Below are 25349 nucleotides of genomic sequence, written 5' to 3'. Positions count from 1 at the left end.
TTTGACGGACGAGTTAAAGTCGAGGCTAAAGTTTTTGAGGGGATGATCCCAAGTCAGAGATTCAAGGAATGAGTTCAAGTAAAGTCTTAACTCGTCGATGGCCAGCTCAAATATTAACATATTTGCACAAGGTGAAAGTCTAAGTCGAATTCCAAATTTTAGAGGACTAAGTCTGTCAATTCTCATCTTTTAGAAAAGCAAAACCAAGCGAATTCGAAGGCTTTTTGACGTTCAGGTCAAATTCATGTCTTGAGCCAGTAAGTGTGTAGGTCAACCCAAGTCTCAAGTGGGTAAGAAGCAAGTACAAGTTGAGTCTCAAGTCTGTGAGGGTCCAAGTCCAGTGTAAGTCTCTAAATCTTAGTGGAGGAATTAAAATCAGTTCTGTTCATTTAATTCAATTCAGTTTATTCTCATAGCCCCAATTCACAACACATCATATCAAGGCATTTTACAAAAAAAAACATGTACATGTTATCCAATCATACATGCATTCCAATTGATACTCATTATCAAACAATGCAGTCAAGTTCAGTTTATTAATCAAACGAATTAGTTTTCTGATTAGGGAAATCAAGCAGACTGCATCAAGTTATTGACTTGCAGCATTCGCTCCTCATAGATGAGCATCTAGCTACAGTAGACAATCGCTTGCACTGTGTTGTTGACTTTGCAGTAATCCCTCATACTGAGCACGCATGTAGCAACAACAGAAAGGAAAATCCCCCTTTAACATTAAGAAAGCTCCAGCAGAACCAGAACCTGGTGTGAACCTCAATGTAAACGGCCATCTGCCATGACTGAGTGGGGGTTTGGGAATACCCACAAAAAAGAAACATAGAGGCTTAACAATGAAAAAAAAGAGGTAAAGTAGGTAGATATTCTTCTAAAATTACCCAGTCATGTAATACAGAGCTCATTTTAGTAAGAGATATTTGTGGTCAATGATATAAAGCTACAACTACCATTATCAGATTGTTGTAAACCATTAATAGCCCAAAATCTCTGGTTCACTGGCTAACTGCCTGATAAATCAAGTGCACTTTCGACTGAAAAAAATGCTTGTGAAGCATTAGAATTGTGGTTTGTAGCTCACACATTGACCTGTACAAACTCTCATTACCCAAGATTGAAAATGGGTCTTGCTATAGCCTGTGAGTCTAGGTCAAGAATGAAATCTTCATGTTTGTGACTGAAGACAGCTGCTGTCCAAGTCTGAGACTTCAGTCATCATTTCTGCCACATTGTCTAAGCTTTCTCGCTCTTTGTGTCCGATTCCACATTGGTTATGGACCCTGTCAGTTAAGCAAAAGAGATTACTTTTCCCGTTAAGTCCATTATATTCAAATGGACTGGGCCCCTTTTTTTTTCTTCTTAGCAACAAGACATAAAGTAATCAAAAGTTAAAAGCAAACACTCAAGGAGGCACTTAGCAAAAAAGAAAAGCTTTTATGATAAAACATTCATATACTGTACAGTGTAGGAGACAGGTAATCTTTGAGAACGATAGGGTTGTCTTGTGGTCAGTTTTGCGTAGTGTTATTCAGGGAGCCTTGTAGATGAATTCTCCTAATGACCCACCCCTTCTCCCCTACATCCACCCATCATACATAAGACAATTCAGCCAGAGCAACTAATACCTGAGTGTATTTCTTCAATGGCGTGAAGCATGCCTTGAAAAGCTGTTGGATGCTAACGTACAGCACTGTTCATTACTTTGACAGGCTGATGACAGCACAGACCGGCTGAGTTGCACTTCCACACACGCATTCGATAGCAGTAGAATATTATTTAAATGCAGCTCATTGACATTAGAAAACACGAGCTACAGTCATGAATGTTGATATGGTATCATATTGTTGAGCACTGACTATTGATAAATCGGTTTAATGGTTAAGCTACAATCAACAGGTACTGTGACGGAATTGCTCAGAGCCAAGGATTGCTGGGAGACGTTCCAGGCCTCTGCAAGTCTTGTACAGGGTTCAATGAGTTTAAACAGAATGCAAATCGTGTATCAGCCAATCACTTGGTAACCGAGTGCGTTAAGGCATATTGACATGATGAAGTTGACTCCCTGGATACTGAACGGTGAGGCCAGGGCATTTAAGGAATTTTGAAAATGCCATGTTTGTTAGTACCCAGACTGGCAGGTGACTACTTCAGAAACTTTTAATGCATACCTGTATTTTGTGTTCATAGCAAAGGGTTAGGAATAGAAAAAATATCAGTCGAGTGGAAGAAAATGTATGCCTGAAGCATTAAAGGAGAATGCCAAGACTGGTTCAAGAAGATGGAAAGGCAACAGCAATTCAAATAAACTTTCATTAGCAACCATCCATACATTCATACCCACTTGTCTTTGCCACGAGGAAGCTGGTGTCTATCTCCAGTGGTCACTGGGCTACAGACAGGGTACACTCTGGACAGATCACCTGTCTGTCACAGGTGAACACATAGACAGACACACTCACACCTCAGGATAACTTGTAGAACAATTATGTTTTTGGACTGCAGGAGGAAGCCGGAGTACCTGGAGACAACCCTCCAGGATTTACAACACAGAAGCTTTTTGCTACAAGGCAACAGTCCCACCAAATGATCCACTGTATACAGTACATCTAAAACTATCTATGTAAAATGCCAAAAATTTAGTATTAAAAACATGAAAGCATGGAACCATCCTTCCTTTTATCAGCACTTCAGCCTGGTTTTAGCCATGGTGAAATTGTTTTGGGATATTGCCTTGGCTAACTTTGGGGGTTTGAGCTACAGCCTACCTGACTATTGTTGATGATAGTTTATCTGACTATTGTTGACCATGGTTTATCTGCGCTCCGTGTTAAGAAGCTCAAATCATCTCATGCACATTTCTTAAGCACGCCAGTGTTTAAAGACTCTGAAGTCAACAGACCTCAATCCAGTGATTGTGCAGACAGCTAAAATGAGACAAAGAATTCAGGTAGTTTTGAAGGCAAACCTGGTACCAAGAGAGCGTGCTTAAAATAGAGGTTGGAGGGTTTACAGTTGACATTTTCATAATGTGTAAAAATGTAATAAATTGTTTTGCTTTTTATTATTTATCTGAGCTATTGTTTTCCAGGATGGAGTTACTATGAGACTACAACTTTCTGGACATGCATTGTTAAAAGCAGAACTGACTGGACCTTTATACACCAACTAATAAGAAGATGGTAATATTTCTTAGCAAAATTGCACAATAACCACGTCTTCATCCATCAACAAGCCCCTGGATTGGTTTTGGCTGGATTTTTGCCATTTCTTTGCAGACATGGCAGAAGTAATTTCCATTAGCGGATTCCTTGGCATCGACCTGGCTTTGAATCATGGTCCACAAACCTTTAGTAGTGTCAAGGTCAGGGCTTGTACTGCCATTCCAAAACGTTTAGATGTTTGTTTCAGTCAAAATGTTCCAGTGATGTAGTTATTGACTACAGGTGAAGTGGAAAAACTTAGATGTAGCAAATTGGCAATGAGACAGACTCACAGTTGGTACAATGTTTGATTTTGGCTAATTATCTCAATCGTTATCATGTTTTCATAAAAGCAGCTTCAGATTGCAGCATGAAGTGCCTTACCAACGCGTCATGTTAGTAAACAAAAGTTCTAAGACTAGTAAGCCACTACTAGGGAATATTAATTTATAAAATGATCAACAATACAACCACTTCATAATTTTATTGTAAATTTAGTCATTTTCATAAGGCTCTCGTGTTCTAGCCCCTCATACAGCTATCAGTGGCATTTAAAACTCGGCTTAAAACTTTCTTTTTTCATAAAGCTCATAGGCTAAGGTTAGCATGAGCTATCTATGTAGTTATGCTGCTGAGACTTAGGCAACTGGAGGACATGCTGACCACTACATTCGTCACCTTTTCTCCAATTCTGGATTATTTGCGGTTATTTCAACTTCTACCTTCTTGTTCTATTTTTTCCTCATCATAGAAGCTACATTTGATCTGCTTATCTGTCTCGGGGCATAGACTGAGCTACTCCTGGCAACAACTTAGAACAATCTGCTCTTGGCCCCTGTCTTTTTAGCGTTTTTTTTCCTGTCTGAGCTTTTGTTGCGACTGACTTTATGTGCTGTCTTTTATCCTATAAGCCGTGAAAACCGTCTCAGAGATGATCTGTTCACGTGTGTTTCTCTCTTGGACGAATCCACTAAATGAGCTACTACTGCCACTAACCTCTTACTTAGAAAGCTCTTCTGGATCAGTGTTTTCTACGTTACAGAAAGCACTGATCCGGTGCTTTATTTCGTGTGTATCTGTGATCTTAAATGCTCCAGCCAGGTGAAGCAGATTCACACCGAGCCACATTCTGCTAGAGGGTTCGTCTTGCTTCTTTTTTTTTTTTTTTTTACCAACTTGAATAATAAACTGTATCGTTTAATGACTTTGATCAATTGGACTGTATGTATGATTGGATTGAAGTTGACCTTTTCGGTGACGTGCCTTAAGATGACATGCTGTGAACTGACACTACATTAATAAATTGTGTTGAACTGAATTTTTTTTTTTTTTTATTAGTCAAACAAAAGTAGGCAAGGAAGACAGGACACAAGGAGCCATGTTTGCTTTTCCTCACAATTAATATTAGCAGACCAAGCAGGTTTTGTGGTTACAATGTTTATGCTTACCATTTGAACAAATACTCAGTAGGTATAAAAAAAAAAAAAAAAGAAGTGAAAAAAAACCTCTTTCATTTCTGGAAGCCTGCACTCAGGGGTTGGGTATGGGGTCATCCTTAGGTCACGCTGGGCATCCATTAGTGGCCTTATTTAGAGACTCATCCCTTTAAAAGGGGCGATTGGCTAGCAAAGACAAAGAATCATTACCTTTTGCCCGCCCCCTCCCTGCCAGCAGTCAATAATGAGGGATCATTAAAATGAATAGATGGACATTCCCCTTTTCTCCGGATCCTTATTGTAAAATCAGTGTCAGGGGAAATGAAGATTGAGCTCGGAGGAGGCGTCTAAAAGCCTCACAGTGATTGTCGTGAACTCATCTGCAGTGCCAGGCTCCTTTATCTACTGTAAGAGTCTGCACCTGCCTGAACTCTTGACTAGCAAGAGCTTTTACTGCCGCAGCCCCATTAGGAGCATTCCTAATGCATGCTACCTTCAACATAAACATTCTGCATATATATATATATATATATATATATATATATATATATATATATATATATATATATATATGTGCCCAAACATTTACAGCAAACAAATGGAGGGAAACTGATTGCTTTAGATGTGTTGGGGGTTTTTTTTCGTTTTTTTTTTTTTTTACTCCCCTATGAAAAACGAAGCCTGTGGAAATCAGCTTGAAAATTTTAAGATTAATTTGCACAAGCATTCACATCTTTTCCCACGTATTCCGCCCGCTGTTGTAAGCACGGACTTGATCGCATTTTGAGGAGTTCTACGTCTTCAAACCTTCTCACAAAAAGTGAGCTGTTTTTGCATTCTGAAACACCATTAAAAATCAGGCCGCAGAAGCAAAATCCCCAAACCTCTTAGCGTCTCTTGGAGGATTCTTCAAACCATCATTTAAAAGCGGAAAGAGTACGACATGTCTGCAAACAGCAAGATATTGCCGTAAAGCCGAGCTGACAGGCAAGCATTCATCTCACGGGCAGCGAAAAGGCCCATGGTAACTCGAGATGAGCCGAAGAGGCGAGCTATTAACCCATAGGGATCTAAACACAAATTTAAGCCACACATTTCAGATCTAACTTACTAAAATCCAATTGAGTACTACAGCATTTATTCCCGTCCTTCTACTTTATAATTGTGTGGGGAGTTAGTTTTGTTTTACCTCTCAAATAACCCAATAAAACACACAGAAGTTTGCTAAATGACAAAATCAAAAAAAAAAAAGTTAAAGGAGTATTAAGTATACTGCCACATATGCAAAAAAAGCCGTATATGCAAAAACAAACAAACAAACAAACAAACAAAAAAAAGCATAAAAAGCGCCGTATATGTTGTGAATACATCTGTGACGCGTATAAATCTTTGCTTAATATTTTCATGCATCACACGCGGGACAAAAAAAAAAAAAAAAAAGTGATTCAAGCCGAATGATTGCAGATGAGAAATAAAAGTCAGCACAACATTTTCCGGGGCCCATCTGGTTGCCGTTTCTGATTTTGTCTCTTAAACTGTCTGTTTAAAAAAAAAAAAAGAAAAAAAAGATGATTTTTTTTTTTCTGTCAGTGTGCAACGACGTGACCGTGTCAGCATGTCGTCGGCTCAACGTGTCGCACGAGAATTGGCCCAATAAAAGTGGCGCGTGCGCGCGCGCGCGCACACCTGCGCAGCTACGCCATCCTCGTCCGAAACAGATGAAAGAAACATATGTAAACACGTGCTCGGACGCGTACGTGCAGTCTCCCCACACACATGGTCCTCATCTACTTCTCAAAGGTAAGCTGATAAGAAGGTCTGATTATGGCCGTCTAACATATGTTTCTGTATTATAAAGAAGCCACAAAAACCGGCGTGAGGGACCCACATAGATCAAATGTGTTCTTATGGGGCAGAACTATCACAGGTTCTCCAGTATGGTCAAGCAATTATCTCTTAAAAGGTCTCTTTAAAAAAAAAAAAAACAAAAAAAAAACACCCCCATGAGTTTTCTCGACATGCCCTTCATAACAGAGCCATACTGACGATTTACTGGCTGCAGATGGCCGATCAGAGGGCAGCGGCCACGGCGCTCTGCCTTACCCGCTGACTTTATACAAGCCCAAATCAAGTCCTCTGTGGGAATACAACAGAGGAAATGAGGCAGTAAAGAGTCTATAAATCTGTACAATGAAACTTTTAAGTCATGCCCTCTGCCAGGTGGGTTTGTACGTGTGGACCTCAAACCGCACTCTGCAATAGTTACAATCTGGGATTAGACTGTTGTTGTTTTTATTTTGCCTTTGTATGATATTCTTACCGAAGATGAGCTGTTTTGTGAGTAGCTGTGTCTGTATATCTGATTAGCAGTGAATAATTATCTGGGGTTTTTTTTAGAGAAAAGGTATAAAGTGCAAGTCTTGCATAAATAATCCCAAATGCCTGGTTTTTGGCATTAGGACGAAGGTTGAATAGTTTTAGCCAAGTATCTGGTCAACATTGTGCCCCAGTTTGCTGGGTAAGAGTCTTCACTGACCCTATTGAAGAAATTGTTGTCATAAAATGCAGAAAGCTTGGTGTTTGTTGGCTATGTAGTGAACATTTTGGGTCAAAAAATAGTTTTACTTATTTATGGCGCCGCATTTTCTCAAGTTCTCTTCTGATTGGTTGGTCAGGACCTCACGATGTCTCATTTCCCAAAAACCTACTGAATACTGAACCACAAATATAGAAGCACATGCATAGCTGTGTCAGAACCAAGCCCGGTGAATTTGTCCAGTTTGGCTAATATATGCAGAATCAGTCTAAAGATAAAATGTATATACAGTATATTTAATCCCAAATATTACTTCTTTAGTAATCCAGATTTTTTTTGTAGTGCTTTCAACCCCCTGTTTGATAGCTGTTTTATTAGACATTAGAAACTTTAACCCATGTTAATGTTGGAAAACTAACCTAAACCTATTGTGTCGAATAATGTCAGGGCTGGTTCAACCCACATCTCAAGCCCAGACTGGGTAAACAAAGTAACCCAAACTGGGTCGTTTCATTGTGGACCTCTTCTCAAGAACTAAATGTAAACTGGGTTATCTAGAGGAAATAATGATCATGAGTAAGTGAGTTACTGAAGACTTCAAACTTCAGATAACAAGTGCTTGTAAGTTCTTGTCGGCTGTTTTCCTGAGATGAATTTTCGACACATGAACCAAGAGATCCGAAAACATTCAGACCTAAATAACTTTTTTTTTTTTTAAGTAGAGGAAATTTGACTTCACAATCTTATTTTAGCAAAAATCACTGAATGTTTCACACAAAAGTTGTTTGTAGTGCTGCCTCCGAAAAAGGGATGAAGAGGCATTTTTTAAATGCTAAGAATAAGTAATTTAAAATAAGGGGGGAAAAAAGTGATGATAAAGTAGGGCATTGTGTTTGAGAAAAGTCTGATGGGTAATCTACTTTAGAGTGTGTAACGTTTATTTAGATCAAGCATTAAAGTGCTCAGAAACCACAAGTTGTATTTGTAGAATTTCCCAAATAAACTGTGAACTATTCTGTAATCAGCTGAAGTCCTGGAGCCTTTTCTTGTCGGCTGCCTTTTGATGGGGAAAAAACCGTCGCCCTCAGCCATTTCCTCTTCACCAGTGGTGACCCTGTGATAGGCAGCCTAAGGTGAGGAAAGACAAATAAAAAAAAAAAAAGGACTGTGTGCCAGGAAAAAGGGGCGTGTCCGCATTTGTAAATAGTGGATCTATTTTGGGGAACGCCGCGATCATGTACAGACGTACTGCCTAGGCCTGCCTTCTGTCGCCATGGGAGCCTCATAACTTTGCTGGATGGAAAAAGTCTGTAAGACTGGCAGGTGCTACACATGAGCATGGCAGCTCCCACGGCGAGGAGCCGTTTCATCCGCAGCCACCGCCTGGTGGAGATACTCGCTGCAAAACAAGCATGCCTGTTATGGAGGCGCAGTGAAGGTAGCAGAGGCAAATGTCCATATGAAGCTATGATGAATCGAATGTTGTTTTAAGGCCAGATAGATGTAACGAAATAAATTTGAATAATATTGGGCTCTCTTTGAATAGCCAAAAAAGTTTATTTCACATGGCGTGTTAGAGAGAGCCTGACCATTCTTTCCAAACTAGCTAGCTAGTTAATAATAATATTCCTTTATTTAATCAGGTAAACCCCGTTGAGCTCTAGATCTCATTTTCAAGAGGGACCTGAAACAAACTTCACTCCCCGTCGGGGAATCGAACCCCGGTCTCCCGCGTGACAGGCGTACAGACTCACCACTGTACTAACGAGGAGTACAGCAAGCAGTTAGCTTGCTGTACTGACCAAGCAGGTTCCAATTGACGTCGTCCACAGGTTGTAATAAGACGATAAAATTATGATGTGCAATAATCTTACTGGGTTGGGGTAACCAGTTGCTGAATTTACACTTTGACCAAAGAACGTCATTAAAGTCCTTTATAGAGTAGTCACCTTGCAACAGGAAATATGTGGGTTTTATAGCTTGTCGTGTCTAATGCTGTGGACAAGCTAGAGGTGTGACATTTGAGGTGAAACGGGGGAAATGAGACGAGTGTAAATTCACAACTAGAGATTGGTATGACTGTGCCTCGTTTTGTTTTTGACATCATTTTGTGTTTTAGTTGGAACAACTGAATTATATATTTGAAGTTGTAATTATTAAAGTCTTTTAAATTTTCTATTTAAGATTTTGTTGCCTTACCATAAGGGGCATAAGCCGTTTAAATCAAGTCGTACGGACTCGTGTAATTATTTGCTGACAGGTTCCACACATTTTACTCTGTTTACAGAAGAATTCATTTAAAGAAAAAGGGGGCAGCAATCTCCTCGCCCATCTGTTTTACTGCTGTGCCATGCAGTAGATACCTGTCCTTGTACTTTCACACACATTCGTCAGTCTCACTTTCTCCAGACAAGGAACTTGCCAATGGAAATGGCTGAATGTCATTAAGAAAAGATGAACAAATATTGCTGCGTAATTCCTATTCTGGATCACTCCTTCACGCCAAACAGTGTTTACCTCGACCCATTGTTTTTGGATTGAAAACCAAAACCAGTATACCTGTGACCCAACTTGTGTCAGAGCAAGTCCTCGGCGTTGAAGACTTTTTTTTTTTTTTTTTGCAACACGCCCCACAAATATGACTACCTGCTCGCTGAAGTATCAAAGACACCAGAGCATAGACTTTTTGGTCACCATTGTGTGATTTATTCATTAATTTTTAGAGAACATATTAATTAAAATCACTTTAAACAAATTCCATTTTTTCTTTCATAAATATGTCATATTAAAGAGAAACATTTCACCTTGTGCCTTTAGAGGGGAGCTCTACACAGATGCAACCATTCTTCTTTTTTTTTTTTTTAAAGCCATGGAAGAGCGTAAGGCACAAAATAGAAACCTTATCCTTACAGTTTAGTCATGCTAATACAGAGTATGTCCACAAATGTGTAGGGAAAGCTATTCAGGAAGCTACGGTCAGCTAAATGATTCCCAGCAACATTATGGAGTGCATGCGCCGTAAGACGGATAACGTGAGGGGAGGCTACAGACGAGAGTTGATATGTGACACAGCAGAGGGAATCACTCGAAAATATTTGGTCTGAAGGGAAGAAAGTCTGCTGTAAAGTGCATAATATTTGATGTACGAGAATCATACAGATAAAAAAAAAAAAAAGAATTTGGACAATAACTTCACCAAAGATAAAATCCTTTGGTTGACAAAGATCAATTATTGCCACCTTCTAAAATAAGTAACAGTCCAGCCAACTCCTCTCTAAAACCATGAACAGAACTGAGCTTGTGGTTCACTTAACACAATATAAAAACAACATCCCTTTGTCTATTTACAGGCACGCCTGCAGCGCAAGAAGTCTTCTAATTTCAGCAGGTACGCATACCGTTGTTCAGCTAACTCGTTGCTCGAAAAAAGGTCAACTCCTACTTATAAGCTCCTGCTAATTGGGAACTTTTGTCGTTAAAGATTTGCACTTCGTATTCTCTGATTGTCTTTGCATCGGTGTGACGTGATCTGGGACGAGGGCTGGAAGACGGAGAAACGTTGCGTTTGAAAAACATAAAGGCACTAAGGTGAAAAGCAAAATGAGAAACTGAAGATTAAAAAAAAAGTGGGAAATGTTCATGATACAAGCATAAGGCATACATTTTAGTTAGTTGTTTCTTTTTTTTTTTTTTTTTACCAGATTTGTTTATACAAAAGAATTATAATACATAACATTCAGCATACATGAAAAAGAAGATAATAGGAATAATAATAATAACAGGAAAGCAGGTAAAAAGCGATTACCATGTATTCACATACGCCTGACGTGTTTTAGAACATTTTGCTCTGTTCCTCTGTAAACAAATCATTGAAATGATATATATATATATATATATATGACATAAAAACTTCTGCTTTGGGCTTCGGTGAACCATCTGCACATGACTGCTGCTGTTTGGACAGTAGGACTGCTGTAAGGCACCAGTTTGGTTGTTGATGAATGAGTCAAAGTAACGAGGCCCGACACCGCCCAGCTATCCTGTTAACGCCAACTTGAGATGAAGATTGTCATTTTAAGAGGAGCAATTCAGTCTTCTTGAACTGCTTGGTCCACTAATAGAACATCTGCTGTGAATTAAGGCAAGTGTAGTCACATACTTTGCCCCTGATATCACTTCCCTTATTTTTTTTTTTTTCATTTTTTTTTTCTTCTTCTTCGACACGACATTCACCTTGTTTATTCAAACAGAGCTTGCCGGTGATTGTCGGTTTGAGTCTGCAGCCGCTTTCTGACTTTAAACACCCAGGCAGGAGATCTTCGTCAAAGCTTCTTTTCTTCATTTTTCTGGACCTCTGGCTTTCTTTTTCACGTGTGTATCCGCGCGCGGGGGTGTCTGTGTGTGTCATCCCTCGGCTGATGTTGCTGCAGGGGTGTGTGTGTGTGTGTGTGTGTGTGTGTGTGTGTGTGTGCGCGGAGCTGTGCTGCAGCAGAAGACATCTGGACGTCTACGCGTGAGTGTGCACAGAAATGCTGGAGAGGTCGTTCCTGATGATCTCGTTCACTGTCGAGACAAAAGAAACAAAAGGATTGTTAAAAATCACACAGTTGATGAGAACTCACACTGCTGTCATTTGTAAAATGCTGGCCAGGCTTCTGGTTTTCAGTGCCTCAAGTAAACCCTGGAAGTTGAGGTTAATTGAATAAATAGTTCTTCTATCCTTTTGTTTATCCATCCTTAATGGAAAGTGTACCTTATTTTAATAAATCCATTAGACTAGCCGATTGCAGTTAAAAGGACAATACAAGAAACAAACATGTTTTTTTTTTTTAGCAAGTTAATAGAAATGAAGTACCGTAAATTAAACTAAATGAAATGCGTAATGCAGACAGCACTGACTAAAGCTGTAACAAGATGAGGACCGTCTGCCGGCGTGTGGTCAAATTTGAAAGCAAAAATTCTCATGTGATGTGCATGAAGACAAGACTGACTAGATCTTGTTTTTCTGAGTTGTTATAAATATTCTCTTGCAGCTTTATTCACAGATATGAAAAGTACAAGATGAGACAGAGGAGAAGCAAACGCTTTTTTTTTTTTTTAGATTCCTGTAGACGAGATATTTATTTATATACAAGCTAAAGAAAAGTGGAGCAGACATCAAGCCCTGTGGAACGCCTAGGTTGATGGGCTTAGAAAACTGCATGTAGAATTTCAACAATTTGGAAACGAAACAACATATGGTTTAATACAACTAACAAATTATAAACAAAAATAAAAGACAAGTAATTTTTCCTAAACCTGTTCTGTAGGTCAAGTTACTCAGTTCTGACTCCCATCACCTTTTATTAAACTGTCACATGAAATTAGTTCATTTGTTCGAGTCAACTTCTAAAACTGTAAGGATTACGATAAAGGTTGCTGTAATGTCGATAAAGGCATTTCCATTGATTGTTGAATGGTTTAAGTGACTTTAAATAAAATTGAAATCAACACATTTTTGGTTGAAACAAGTTAATCCAGCCATTGGAATTGGACAAAGGATTTCTTCCCAACAGCATTAACAGTAAATGTAAGCAAATCGACACCAGAAAAACATATTTTCATACTACGGAATGCAATACGTTTTGACTGGGTGTGTGTGTACATAATGTGTAACGGTGACACCGCGCTAACAACGGCACAGTCACAACCAAGCAGACAAATACACGGATATCAGTAGCTGCAGTCCAAACATATCTATGTCATTACGAATGCGTATCGGCCTCGCGCACACATCTGTGTTTTCATGCCGCCGTCTTGTCTTTCCTGCCACCGGTTCCTGTGCCCGCACTTTTCCCACGGTCGGGGCAGCGCAGGGATCAGTACCCTCCCTCCCCGGTTTATCTGCTGTCTTCTTTGGCAAAACAGAGGGAAGTGACTGGAGAAAGATGGCGAGGACCCCGAGTCCCCGCAAACAGGGGAGCTCCGTTCAGCCTCTGGGGTGATAACGGCGACTGAAGCGGACACCGCGAGAAAAACGAGACGGGTGAGACCAGCGACAGGAAGTCCGCCCACCTTGAGGTTCAAAGGAGGCCTGGCAGTTTGTTATCAACAGATAGGGTTGGAACGACGGGGCATCAGCACATTTCTAGACGAAAACAACACAAACCCAGCCGGAGGCTCCGTGGGATTCAGTGTAAACACACAAAAATGTGCTGCAGCTTGTTGCACGACGGCGAATTGTATGTAAAAACTGAAACAATCTACAAGTACGCCACAAAAAAAAATCTTACCAAGTGTTTTTGGTCTAGTTTCTAGTGCAAATGTCTTAGTACACTTGAAATACAACAAAACTAATAGATAACCTTTCAGCAAGATACAGGAACATGCTTCAAGTCAATAATTCCCTAATACTGATGAAAAAGTACTATATCCATTGGCAGATTATTTCACTTATGACATGGAAAAAATAACTTGTTATAAAATTCACTTCAAGATATTTTTCCCACGTTATAAGTGAAATAATCTGCCAATGGATATAGTACTTTTTCGTCAGTATTAGGGAATTATTGACTTAAAACAAGTTCCTGTGTTTTGCCGAAAGGTTATCTATTAGTTTTTGTCTTATTTCTAAGTGTTCTAACATGTTTCCACTAGAAACCAGACCAAAAACACTTGGTAAGATTTTGCGGTGCAAGGTAGGTAGCTCCAAATGAAGCCTATGAGGGATGGATGGACACAATCTGAAACATCTTAAAGAGAAAGGTCACAAACTTTGAATCTCATGCCCTCCGCTTTGAATGCAAACACCATCCTACTCACGCCCTCACACACACACACACACACACACACACACACGCATCCACCCCGGTTGGTCGGGGCTCACCTCCCTCAACAGGAGGAACTCCCTTTGGAAAAATCCAACCTGTGCCAACACCGCTGGCTGTTTTCAACCCTGTTCCACTCCGAGGCTAAACAGGCATTTACACGCGGAGGTTATTTTTAGCTCCACCATTACAGGACATAAAGGAAGTAACAAGCACATGCAACAATGAAATGATCCAGCGTTAATGCCCGCTGCTGCTCGGCTCTGTTTGCAGAGGTGAGAAAACGGCTCCAGGTAATTCTGCGCGAGGGCTGGGAAAACCCAACAACTCGGCAGCAAAAAAAAAAAAAGCCACAAATGTTCCCTTTCTTTTTCTTTGCTGCAAATCTTGTTGCTTCCTTTCAATTTTTTGGTTTAAAAGTGACGTCCCGTCTGCCCACGTATTAACTGTGGCCCTATTTTAAAGCTTTCTCAACTAATATTTTCCGTCGGCATGCAGGGCGATGTTCCGTTCTGAGAAAAGAAACAACCAAAAAAAAAAAAGTGTCACAAAGAGCTGCTGAAGGTAAAACACTGGCCTCTGTGTTGTCATCTTCGTACTCTGTCACGATGTGAGAATTTTAGAAACAGGATGTGGCCAACTGTTGCACCACAAGACAACACCGCCGAGCTATTTATAGCCGCTTAATGCTGCATTGTGCGTATACTATTCAGTTGCCACAATTTCTGGGAAACTGAGAAATTTTTTAAAGAACCTGAATGAGTGATCATCCAAGTTATTACCTCTGTGAAGGGTCATAAACGAAAAGGACTCGACAGGTGTCCTGTTTCTAGAAATCTACACTTTTTCACATCTGAAGTTCGACTGAGCTGAAACTTTCCGCACCAACATGTCACATCTTCAGGATTTCATCGTAAAACGAAAATGGCCCCAGGATTAAGAGCGTTGTTGTGCAGCTCTGGAAACATGTTTTTTTTTTTTTTTTTTTTTTTTTAACTTTCTGCTCCAGGTTAATAATGGAAACCTGTAACTGGGAGGATACGCTTTCGCGGATAAACAAAAACAGTGGAAAACTAAGCTCCAAATATTCCCCTGCTGAAAAAAAAAAGAGGAAAAAAAACGAAACACGTGTCCTGCAAAGCACTAGTTACACAGAGCGTCGTCCTTTTATTAGCTGCACCCCCAGAGCGCTCGGTTAAACGCATCCCGGACCTGTCAGGGCCCATACGTACGGTGGGGTGGGTTATTTTTGGGTATGAGAGTGAGACGAAGATTAAGACTGAGATGCAATCTAAGCCTAACAGATGAGTCGGCAATCCGGCTCCTTTGTGTGTCCCTGATGGTGTTTTTTTGGGGGGGGGCTAAGGGGGACTGCAGCTCTGTCAACACTGGGTGTGACGGCAGGCTGGGTAAATGTTGACTTCGCTACAATTACCTGCATCCAATGTGATGGAGGACGATTTGCTTCAACCTGCTAAGAAGGAAAGCAGTGTGCATGTCGGTCACTGTGCTTCAGGTTAACGGGTGGTGGAAATGGAAGAGCAAAAAATGTGCGCAATATAAGTAACAGCAACATTTAACTCTCCAACAGAGGTTAAAAAATGTAGATTTTAGGAAATACACACTTAATTGTCAGCTGAATGATTTGGAGATCTGAACTGACTGACATTCTGAAGACAAATCGTTATTTTTTTAAATACCCCGCAAAAGTATTCACACACCTTTTATTATTGTTTCTAGGGAATTTTTGTTACAGATTAACATAGATTATAGGTAATTCAGACTGGGTGCATTTTGAATTCAAGCCACAGATTCGAATGGAGTTGGAGGCCGACACATTTTTTGAAATTAATTTTTTTAGCTCTGGATCTATGTTTAGCTTATCTTGTCCTGCTGTAAGGTGAACCTTGAGCCTCTACATTGTCCTGCATGTAACTGCCTCAGTATTTACATCAACTCTCACCAGCTTCCCTCTTACACTGCAGCATGACACTGCCACCTCCATGTTTCAAGGTGGGGGTGGTGTGCACAGTTAGTAGTTTTTCTGTCAGCAAATTACCAGATTTAGAGGTGTAGGTGTCTGTTTATTGAGATTAAATTACATTAATGTGAACTCCAGGCAGTAGACTGCTCAATACAGTTATATGCCACACTTTATTTTTATTTCTAGAAACAAACTGAAAGCTATTTATGATCTTCCTTCCACTGCTGCGTTTATCTACGTAAAATCCCAATAAGATACATTCGCGTTTGCTGTTTGAACGTTTTAAAATGTGAAAAAGCTCAGCTGGTGAGAATACTTTGTAATGGCACTGAATAAAAGACAGAAATCTAAAAACAACAACAAAAAAAAACTTGCTCTACATTAATTCTGGATTACATCATTGAAATAAGTAACACTACAAAATAACCATACTGATTATCCACTTAGAACAGATAAATGTGTGGATGTGCCAAAACTTTCTCCAGCTGAACAGAAACAAAACTGAAGTTATTATTTTTGGACCTAAAGAGGAACGATCTAGAGCTATAGATCTAGAGTCAATGCACAGCTTCAGTTATTACAACTGAAAACCAGCGATCAGGCCCAAAACCTGGGAGTAGTGATGCACTCTGACCTGAACCTCCAGAGCCACATAAAGACAGTTACTAAGTCGGCCTTCTATCACCTGAAGAACATTTCCAGGATTAAAGGACTAATGTCTCAGCCAGATCTAGAGAAACTCATTCATGCGTTCATCTTCAGTCGCATTGATTATTGCAGCAGCGTCTTCACAGGTCTGTCCAACAAATCAATCAAACAGCTGCAGCTGATCCAGAATGCTGCTGCTGGCGTTCTCACTAAAACCAGGAAGACAGAGCACATAACACCAGTTTTAAAGTCCCTACACTGGCACTCAGAGAATAGACTTTAAAATACTGTTAGTTTATAAATCACTGAACGGCTTAGCACCACAATACATTAAAGATCTGCTGTTGTTGTGGCTCTGGTTCTGCTCTGCATCCCCAGAACCAGAACCAAACGAGGAGAAGCAGCATTCAGGTTCTATGCACCACAAATTTGGAACGAACTTCCAGAAAACTGTAAAACAACGTAATACAAATTTATTGATGGCACTTGACTTAATGTCATGTTTTGATTGTTGATTCTATGACTTTGTGTTTGTTTATGATGTAAAGCACTTTGAAATGCCTTGCTGCTGAAATGTGCTATACAAATAAAATTTGATTGACTCGTCTGTTATCAATTAATAATGTTAAATGAGAACATACGTTAAATATTCGTTAAATATACGTTAATAAATTTGGCTGCAATACCACAAAAAAGCAACGCAAAAATAGATTTAAATATTGCAAATTTGTTTTTTTTTAGAAGTTTAATATTTTTGATACCATACTACTTAGTGACGCATCCACATTTATTTAGCAGCATTCAAACCAGGTAAGTGCCTTCCACAACTTTTGCCATAATGAGTTTTGAAGTGCACTTCAGATGAAAACAGCATGGAATTTCAGTTAGCGTTGCATATCTCTATATTAATCCAGGATGTTCGTATTTTGGTCCAAAGGCTAGTGAATCGGCCTTCCCACAGACGTTTAACTGAAATACTTTAGGAGAACGCATTCCAAACACGCATATGTCCAGCATACGGGATGTTTTCTTCCACACTCATTATACCGCAATGCAGGTAAGAGCATTACAACTTAGTTACGCTCAGCGTAAACCTGACCTGCACTGGGGATTCAGTTAGCACTGTCGGAGGCGTGCGCTGGGGTTCGATAACAACCGGGCTTCCTCAGAGAACCGAGGATGCCCTGTGGTCTAAGATGCAGAGCCCGGTGGGCGTCAGAGCCGCGCTGTCGTAACACAATCTCCCCCGCAGTCGAACGAGTCCTGACTGGCACAAACTCCCAGCCTCCACTCAGGCCTCCCTCAAGCTGACGACCTATAATGCGACCCCCCCGACCTCAAAGTTGTAACGGTAGCCTCCTGCCAAGCAATGTCTGTTCCCGGTTGGGGTCTCTTGATGCTGGAAGAGAAAAGGGCGTCTTCCTGGTTCTCCTCTTGCTCCGCCGACACGTATTGACTGCAGCTGGTCTTCGGGGTCAAGGACTTCCACAATGAAGCAGAGGGAAATATTTCCTATGCTCGCATGCACCGCATCAGCTCTGTGAGAAATCGGAGACGGCTTCCTTCTATTGTGGCAATCAGGGTTTCGGCAGCGCAAGGAAGTTCATCTGAGTCACTGAAGTTCTCTCTTGTAAACACCACCCGCTCGCAGAGACCGGAGGAGACCGGCCGCGAGGTGGACTCGGTGGCAAACCTAATCAGAACTTGCGCTTTCATGCGAAATTGATTTGGTTGGGAAGGCAAAGCTGCAACTTGCTGGAGAGAGAGAGAGAGACAATTGAATTTCCGGCTACATATTACTTTTGTTTCCCCCACTATATCAAATCTTCGCTCGGCCTCTGCTCAAACACTTAATGGACAATTTGCTGCCTCCCACGCGCGGCTCAAGTGGCTCAGACTGCGTCACTTATTTTCTGCTCGCAACCACCGGCGTCAAAAAATAGGGAGGGGTCAGAGGTCAGCGGGGGTTATAATAGCTCAGTTTCATTTCGTTGTGACTTTTTTTTATCTAATTGAGTTAGTTTTAAGAGTGTATTTTGTTAGTTATTTGGAATTAAATATTGTTTAATTTTAGTTTAGTTTTTTAGTAGTAGTTTTAGTTTTTTCATACATTGGTTTATTTTTAGGTGTAGATTTCAAGAAGGTGAAAGTATTGTATTATATGGTGGCCCTGAAGTGCAAACCATTTCAACAAATCACTAAACACAACTACACACCCAAAATCTCAACATATATATATAAAAAAAGAAGTCATTGTGTTTTCTTAATCTGTAGTTGTGCGTAGTGGATGTGGTTGTTTTTTGAATATGTTGTGGTTTTCAATTTGTTGTGTTCAGTCATTTGTTGATGTGGTTTGCACTTCAGGGCCACCACAGTATAGTGATTATGTATACACCGACTGGGTAATGAATACTCAACAGAAGATGCCATTTTCAAAGAATGTGTTCAGTTATTGTTGAACAAACCGGCTGACTCTGGAGTTTTCTTCCAACTTTTGCTGTCGCCATTTTGCAGACTTGTGCCAAGTGCTGTAATTTGCCAACAGCTGACGCAAACTGCTTTTGTGGAGAAAAAACAAATTCAAAAGGCTAATAAACAGAATCACTAAGATGAAAACGTAGGATATTGCATCTATAATTTCAGTATGGTTTGGTTAATTGTATTAATGCATGGCATTGTTCCAGTTGGTTATAGTTTTTCCCCAGTAATTACCATTTTTATTTATTTCAGTTAACTAAAAAGGTTTTCTTGATTTCAGCTTTCGTTGGTTTTAGTTGACTGTAACAACCTTGGGGGTCAGAGCACACGTGGGCGCACAAAACGGCGCGACGCGGCCGAGGGCGATCAAGATGGAGTGGCTGAAAGGGGACGAGTGGAACGGAAGGGCGACGCTGCCATCATTCCCACAGATAAACGTGAATGGAAGGAGGCAAAGCGTCCCGCTCATTCTTCATGCTGATAAAGTGCTTCATAAATTCATTTGTGCCTCACAGGTCGACAGCTTCTAATCCATAGCAGGGCTCCCTTTGGGCCTAATGATGTGATGATATGTGCAGACAGTATATTTCATCTGCACAGCTAGACTGAAAGTGTGAAGCCTGGGGCTTTCCCAAGTGGAAACATCCAGGATTCAAAACGGACAGAGTGGATTAAGAAAATAAAAAAATGGCAGCAGAGCTGGAGTTTGTTTTAGGATGAGGTGGGTCTATCTCAAAAAATGAGGTGTCACAACAGCCTGCTGCAGTAACGTGGGGCTGGTAACACTTTGAAACTTGTGAATAAAGAGTCATTGAATGATGTGTGGCATGGTAGATGAGAATCGTCGCTCTCAAAATCGATCTGAAGTTTCTCTTATGGAGTCAACAACTAACCAGCAGCTTAAAGGAGAGGCGAGAAAAGATCACTTTTCAGCTTCTTACAGCTAACATTTGGATGAATTATTAGCACACCTAAAGGATGGATTCTAAGGCAACATCTTAAACAAATTACAAACTTGAGTGACATCATGGCAAAACAGAACGACACCAGGCAAGTCATCAAGCCAAACGTCTGGCTCATCTTGTGTACATTCCTGAAGGAATCTCTTTAAATAATTATACGGAAGTATAAAAAACAGACGCATTGAGAAAGGAGATGGGTTATGAGTTCCAGAGGTGAACAATTGTTGTGGAGATTATGACGACCTTGTGTAGATTCAGGCTGAAGCTGGTAATTGTGATTACTAACAGTGAAACTAGCACCAACTGTACCCACATGGCTGGAAAGGCCCTTCAGAGAGGAAAGAGACATGATTTCAAAAGAAACATAAAAAAAAGCTGATTATGGTTTTCACTCACGCACAAATACCTTAGTTTCTGGAGACATGCCCTTGAGAGGATTAAAGTAAAAATAAAGTGCTTGGCCAATGTTACATTTGAAGGATAAAAGGGTGACATTTCTAACCTTGAAGACTATCCCAACTGTGATGTATGGAAGCAGCAAGAGGGACTGGTGTGCTTCACAAAGTAGATTATGTCATGAGAAAATATTTTCGTAATGGCTAAAGACATCTGCACAGATGTTAAAATCTTGGACACAACGGCGTCTTCAAAATGGACAATGACCGAGTACAAAGTCAATGTTTTTTAGTGACCGTCACAAAGCTCCGATCTCAGCCCAATAGAGAAATGTGTGTACAAACAAGGTTGACCTACAAACCTGACCTGGTTCTCTCATCTTAAACGGGTCAAAATTTCAGCAAGTTTTTGTACGAGTCATGTGGTTTAAAGGGCAATTCTAAACCTGAAGCAGGAAAAAGAAAAAAAGTTTTGTCGTGTTCTCCAGTATGTGTAAATAACTACCTTAAAGGAGCAGGTTCAGCAACTATTCATGTTTCGTAATAAAGAAAATGCTTCAAGCTGTGAACAATTGTCTGCTGTATACTTCTACATCAACACTACTGGCTTTTACCTGGATGACAAATCGCCTCTACTAAAGAATCAATCTTAAGACTAAAGTTCAGTCCAACATGTCAATTTAAATAGAACAAAACGCAAAGCCTTCTGAATAACTTGCCATTTAATTCAATTAATCTCTACACTTGATGAAAATACTGGACTACAAAGATGTTTTCCGAGCCTTTTTAGATGAATCAGGTCTGTTTGCCAAACAAAATAGCACCGCCTATGAGTTTCATTGTGTGCCTCACCTGTTCCCCTTAAGCATAGCCAGACTTTCTAGAAAGGCTCGACAACAGTAAAACAGTGGTATCCCAAATTAGGACCATAAAGAAAACAACTTTTACTGAAAGCCCCACCACTGATGAGCTTACATTGGCGCACAACCGCTGCCTTTGATCTTAGGTGGTATGTTCCACCTCTCCCTATCACTCCACAGTCTGTCTCTCTTTGTGGGCCTGCCACACTTCCCTCTTCTTCACCTCCTCTTCCTCCTCTCATTTCCTCCCGGGAGCCCAGGAGGCCGCGGGTGTGTGCGCTTGAGGTCGGTCTCTGGGGAGGATGAAGGGAGGGAGGTGTTTACGTGGAAGGCGGTCTCCAGTGCCCTTAACAATGACTCCTCTGAATTCATTGTGCGGTCGTTGGAGACCGGATAACTAACGGTGTTTCAAATAAATAAAATCAAATGAAAATATTTGCAGGACATACACTTGGCGTATAGGGAGGATTTCACAGATTTCTGTGATTTGTACTCGCAACGCGAACCGGACTGGCAAGGAAATTCGCCAAACGTGTTGCAGATGTTTGAAATGTTGCTCTAAAAGCCCGCGCGTCGGATTTTCCAGTTTGTACAGTTCAGCTTGATTGGGTTAAGTTGTGCTCTTGCAGCTACGAGTGCGAGAATACCACAACAGAGCTCGACAATCAAAGTGTTTATCAAAAAGCACGCTCAGAAGTTCGAAGCGCGAGAGCTTCCGTGTGCATGTGATGATGACTTGATGAAAACAAAAGCTCAGTTTCACACAGCCAATGAAGCGTAACGCAAACACAAGACCATTAAAAAGCATCAAACCGAGGCGAACGCACTACATCTCGGTGATTGAGATATGAAAGGAGACATTAAAACTCTTTGCACAGCTCATTACCGGTGGCTTTATGGTAAAATAACTCAGCCATCTGATAAAAGCTGCAGCGAAGGAGTCTGGACTATGAGAGCTCCTACGCAGGCTGATTTAGACAGCTCGAGATTTTACTAGTTTGGAAATCTGCACACAGTGTAAAAAAAAAAAAAAAAAACACATACTGAAGCAATCATAATGCAGTAGGTTGCGGTCACTTGGTTGAAATCTGGCTGTGCACCTGTACAGAACACAATTTACTACTGCACAAGTAGCATGGAGCTCTAAATCAACTGTTGCCTGTCTTAAATTACTTTCCTTTATTTTTACAAAGTGAAGCGATTGTGTGTCCGTCCAAAAAGGGGGTTACATCAGTTTGTGCTTTATTGTTCACTATCCATCACGCAGAGATGTGCTTAGAGAGGCTCTTTCCTGTTGTTTTAGTGTTTTGCAGCTGATGATGTGTGAGAGTAAGGAGCATTTCACGGCCTCTGGTTAACCCCTCTGTTTTGCCATCCACGAAAAACTGAAAACTCCCCTCACTGTCATCTGCAGGATACCCAGGCATATTATTTTTGTGTTGTTGTTGTTGCTAAAAATACAAGTGGGCTGCAGCTACTAGCGACTAAAAGCTAGAAACTGCTAACCTTGGGCCTAACACTGAACCTACTGTAAATCAGAGCTTCAAAACAAATGTAACATCACATTTCTATAATGAGAAAGCTGTTAACTTTCCATTGCTATGGAGATTTATTAATCTTTCTACCACAGATATGGGTAGCCATCACCTTTTTTTTGTTTTTTAAACTTCACAAAACCTTAATTTAAAAAACTCATTTGAACAAACCTTAAGAACAGGTCTTCTAAACTAAACTGCTAACCTCCCTCCGCTGTCATGCTACAGTGTGGGCGGCTGCATGATATGTTGAAAGTCAAATGTAACCCGATGTCAAAAAAGACTCTAAAGAGGAAAGAAGACGTCACTAAATAAGAACATGTTCTCTTCGTTTTCCCTGCAGCGCTCCAACGCCACGCCGAAGCCAGGAACCATCAGATAAATGGTCGTTTTGTTGACCCCGAGAGAATGGTCTGCAGCTTTAAATCCTCAGAGTCTGCTGGGACTCAAAGACACAGAGGAGAGGGTCTTCCTCAAGGCACATCGTCAGACTTCTTCACACACAACAGGAAAGGAGGTGGAGAGAGGCCACTTATCTTCCTCTCCAATGTGTTCGCCCTCGCCACGATTTCCACAGAGAGCCAGAGCTGCAGAACCTGCATCTGGACTCTGTGCAGTTCCAGACTGACTGAGTCAGGGGTGAAGAAAGAGACAGCAGGTGAGACGGCGATGCTTTCTGCCAACTGTAAATCATGGGATCAGGTTTTCACCTGCCTTTTGTTCATGCTGTTACAAATCCCAAAGACTTAGCGGATAGCATAGCTCAGGAGGCGAACCTGCCGTGTGTGTGTGTGTGTGTGTGTGTACTTTCACAGAAAAGGAGCTACAGAATGCATTAGACATTTTTCTTACATGCCGTTTGGACATGGCTCTAGGTCCAGTACATTTAAACAGCCCAAGACAAGCATACGTGCTAATTGAATCCAGATTTAAATCAACAACAACACTGTCTGCAGGGAGTCTATCCAGAAAGTGTTGATAAATTATTAACCAATGTCTTCTGATCAATTATAAGCGATCAATACCAGACAAACGGGTTACTTACATATCCCAAAAGCTGTCCTTATTAATCGCTTTAACCCTATACAATATTAGTAAAACACCGTTGGAATAAATTTCACATTTATTGCAGTAGTTGTGCTAATTTGAATTTTTATTTGCATTGCTGAATTCATTTAAATCACTATAAAATAGGTAAATGAGAAATGAGGCGTTTGTGCACAGAACCAGAGTGTAGATCCTTATATGGTCCGAAACACACTGTTTTAAAAGGTTGTTTTGTTTGGTCAGCAAAAAATAGAGAATAATAATAGCAGTTTTTCTTTGTATTGAATGTCAGAAGAAGGAAATGATCATTTTCAAGTTGGGAAAATTATGCAGGAAGGCAGAATTCCAACCATAATTGTCACTCCAAAATCCAATATGGCTGCCGGATGTTCCAAACACCCACGTTTACTAAGCACTGGTGGCTTCCATGTCATTATTCCACAGATAAAAACATGTAAATCATGTTTGAATGCATAACATGTAGAGACATAAAATTCTACTGGCAGGTTTAGCTAACAATAATTCGCCGTGCGATTGAGCAGAAACAATTACAAAATCCTACACATTGTTTGACTTGAATTAGGTCTGTACGATTTGACTGAAAATATGAATCGATATAAACGTTTCATAATTGCCGATATCAATAATTATTGATTAGTTTTAATTTTGTTTTAAATATCTAAAATACTGCCAGACTGGTGGCATGATCATTCCTCTTTTGTCCACAGTTTTCAGTGGTGAAACCTTGAACTGCTGCTGCGCAAATTACTCAACAAGTTGTTGCTAAGTAACCAATGAATGCGTTAAATGCCACCAACCTTGCTTAGCTTACGGTGATAGGTTGAGCAGCTAAAGCCTTTCCTTTGCTTACATCTCCCAGAATGAAGTGCTTCTGTTTTGTATTGGAGTTCAGACAATATTCTATGTATTGAATATTGAATATTCGATCAGATGTATTATCCGCTGATATTGTTCACGTGTTTATTGCATTATATGCTGTTATGGATTTATCATCCAGCCGTAACTTGCGTGTAGCATGTGGTTCAGTTGGGTTAGATGTCATTCCTAGATTTAAAATGTAAATGGAGCTGCATAAATAAACATTTATCCAGTTATTTCACTTAAATATCATTATATTTTCAGGGACAGTAAATCAAAAAGCACGAGCAGGTCAACGACATAACGACATGTATATATCAAAGATGCTTTTTGTTTTCTATCCTAAATAAGGAGTTGGAAGGTAAATTTTTTTTTTTTTTTTATATATCTGCTACAATGTTTGTAGCTGAATGTTGCTGCAGTTTCTGTGGAATGTCTCCTTTAATTTTAGGATACCTCGTAAAAAGCTCTTTCCCCTTTTTTGATAGCATGTTGCTCCGGGCAAATCTGAGCTCAGCTGAGTGCAATCAGAGAGTCGGGGGACCGGTTGAAGTTTATTCCTGCCATGGGT

The 25349-nt window shown here is 40.4% G+C and overlaps 1 protein-coding gene across 2 annotated transcripts in view; it reads right to left on the bottom strand.

The window, feature by feature from the left end:
* Nucleotides 1-10033: 10033 nt before the first annotated feature.
* LOC102224478 (nuclear factor of activated T cells 1) overlaps nucleotides 10034-25349 on the bottom strand; it is a 73087-nt gene continuing 57771 nt past the window's right edge. For both annotated transcript variants that reach the window (XM_005799052.2, XM_023329607.1), the window contains one exon: nucleotides 10034-11747. In XM_005799052.2, the coding sequence (XP_005799109.2) occupies nucleotides 11692-11747 (56 nt within the window). In that variant the 3' untranslated portion in view covers nucleotides 10034-11691. The remainder of the gene's footprint in view (nucleotides 11748-25349) is intronic.

Source organism: Xiphophorus maculatus, chromosome 3 (genome assembly GCF_002775205.1).
Source record: "Xiphophorus maculatus strain JP 163 A chromosome 3, X_maculatus-5.0-male, whole genome shotgun sequence".
Lineage (NCBI taxonomy): Eukaryota > Metazoa > Chordata > Actinopteri > Cyprinodontiformes > Poeciliidae > Xiphophorus > Xiphophorus maculatus.
Note: the sequence above shows the minus strand (reverse complement) of the source record. Positions and strands in the feature narration are given on the sequence as shown.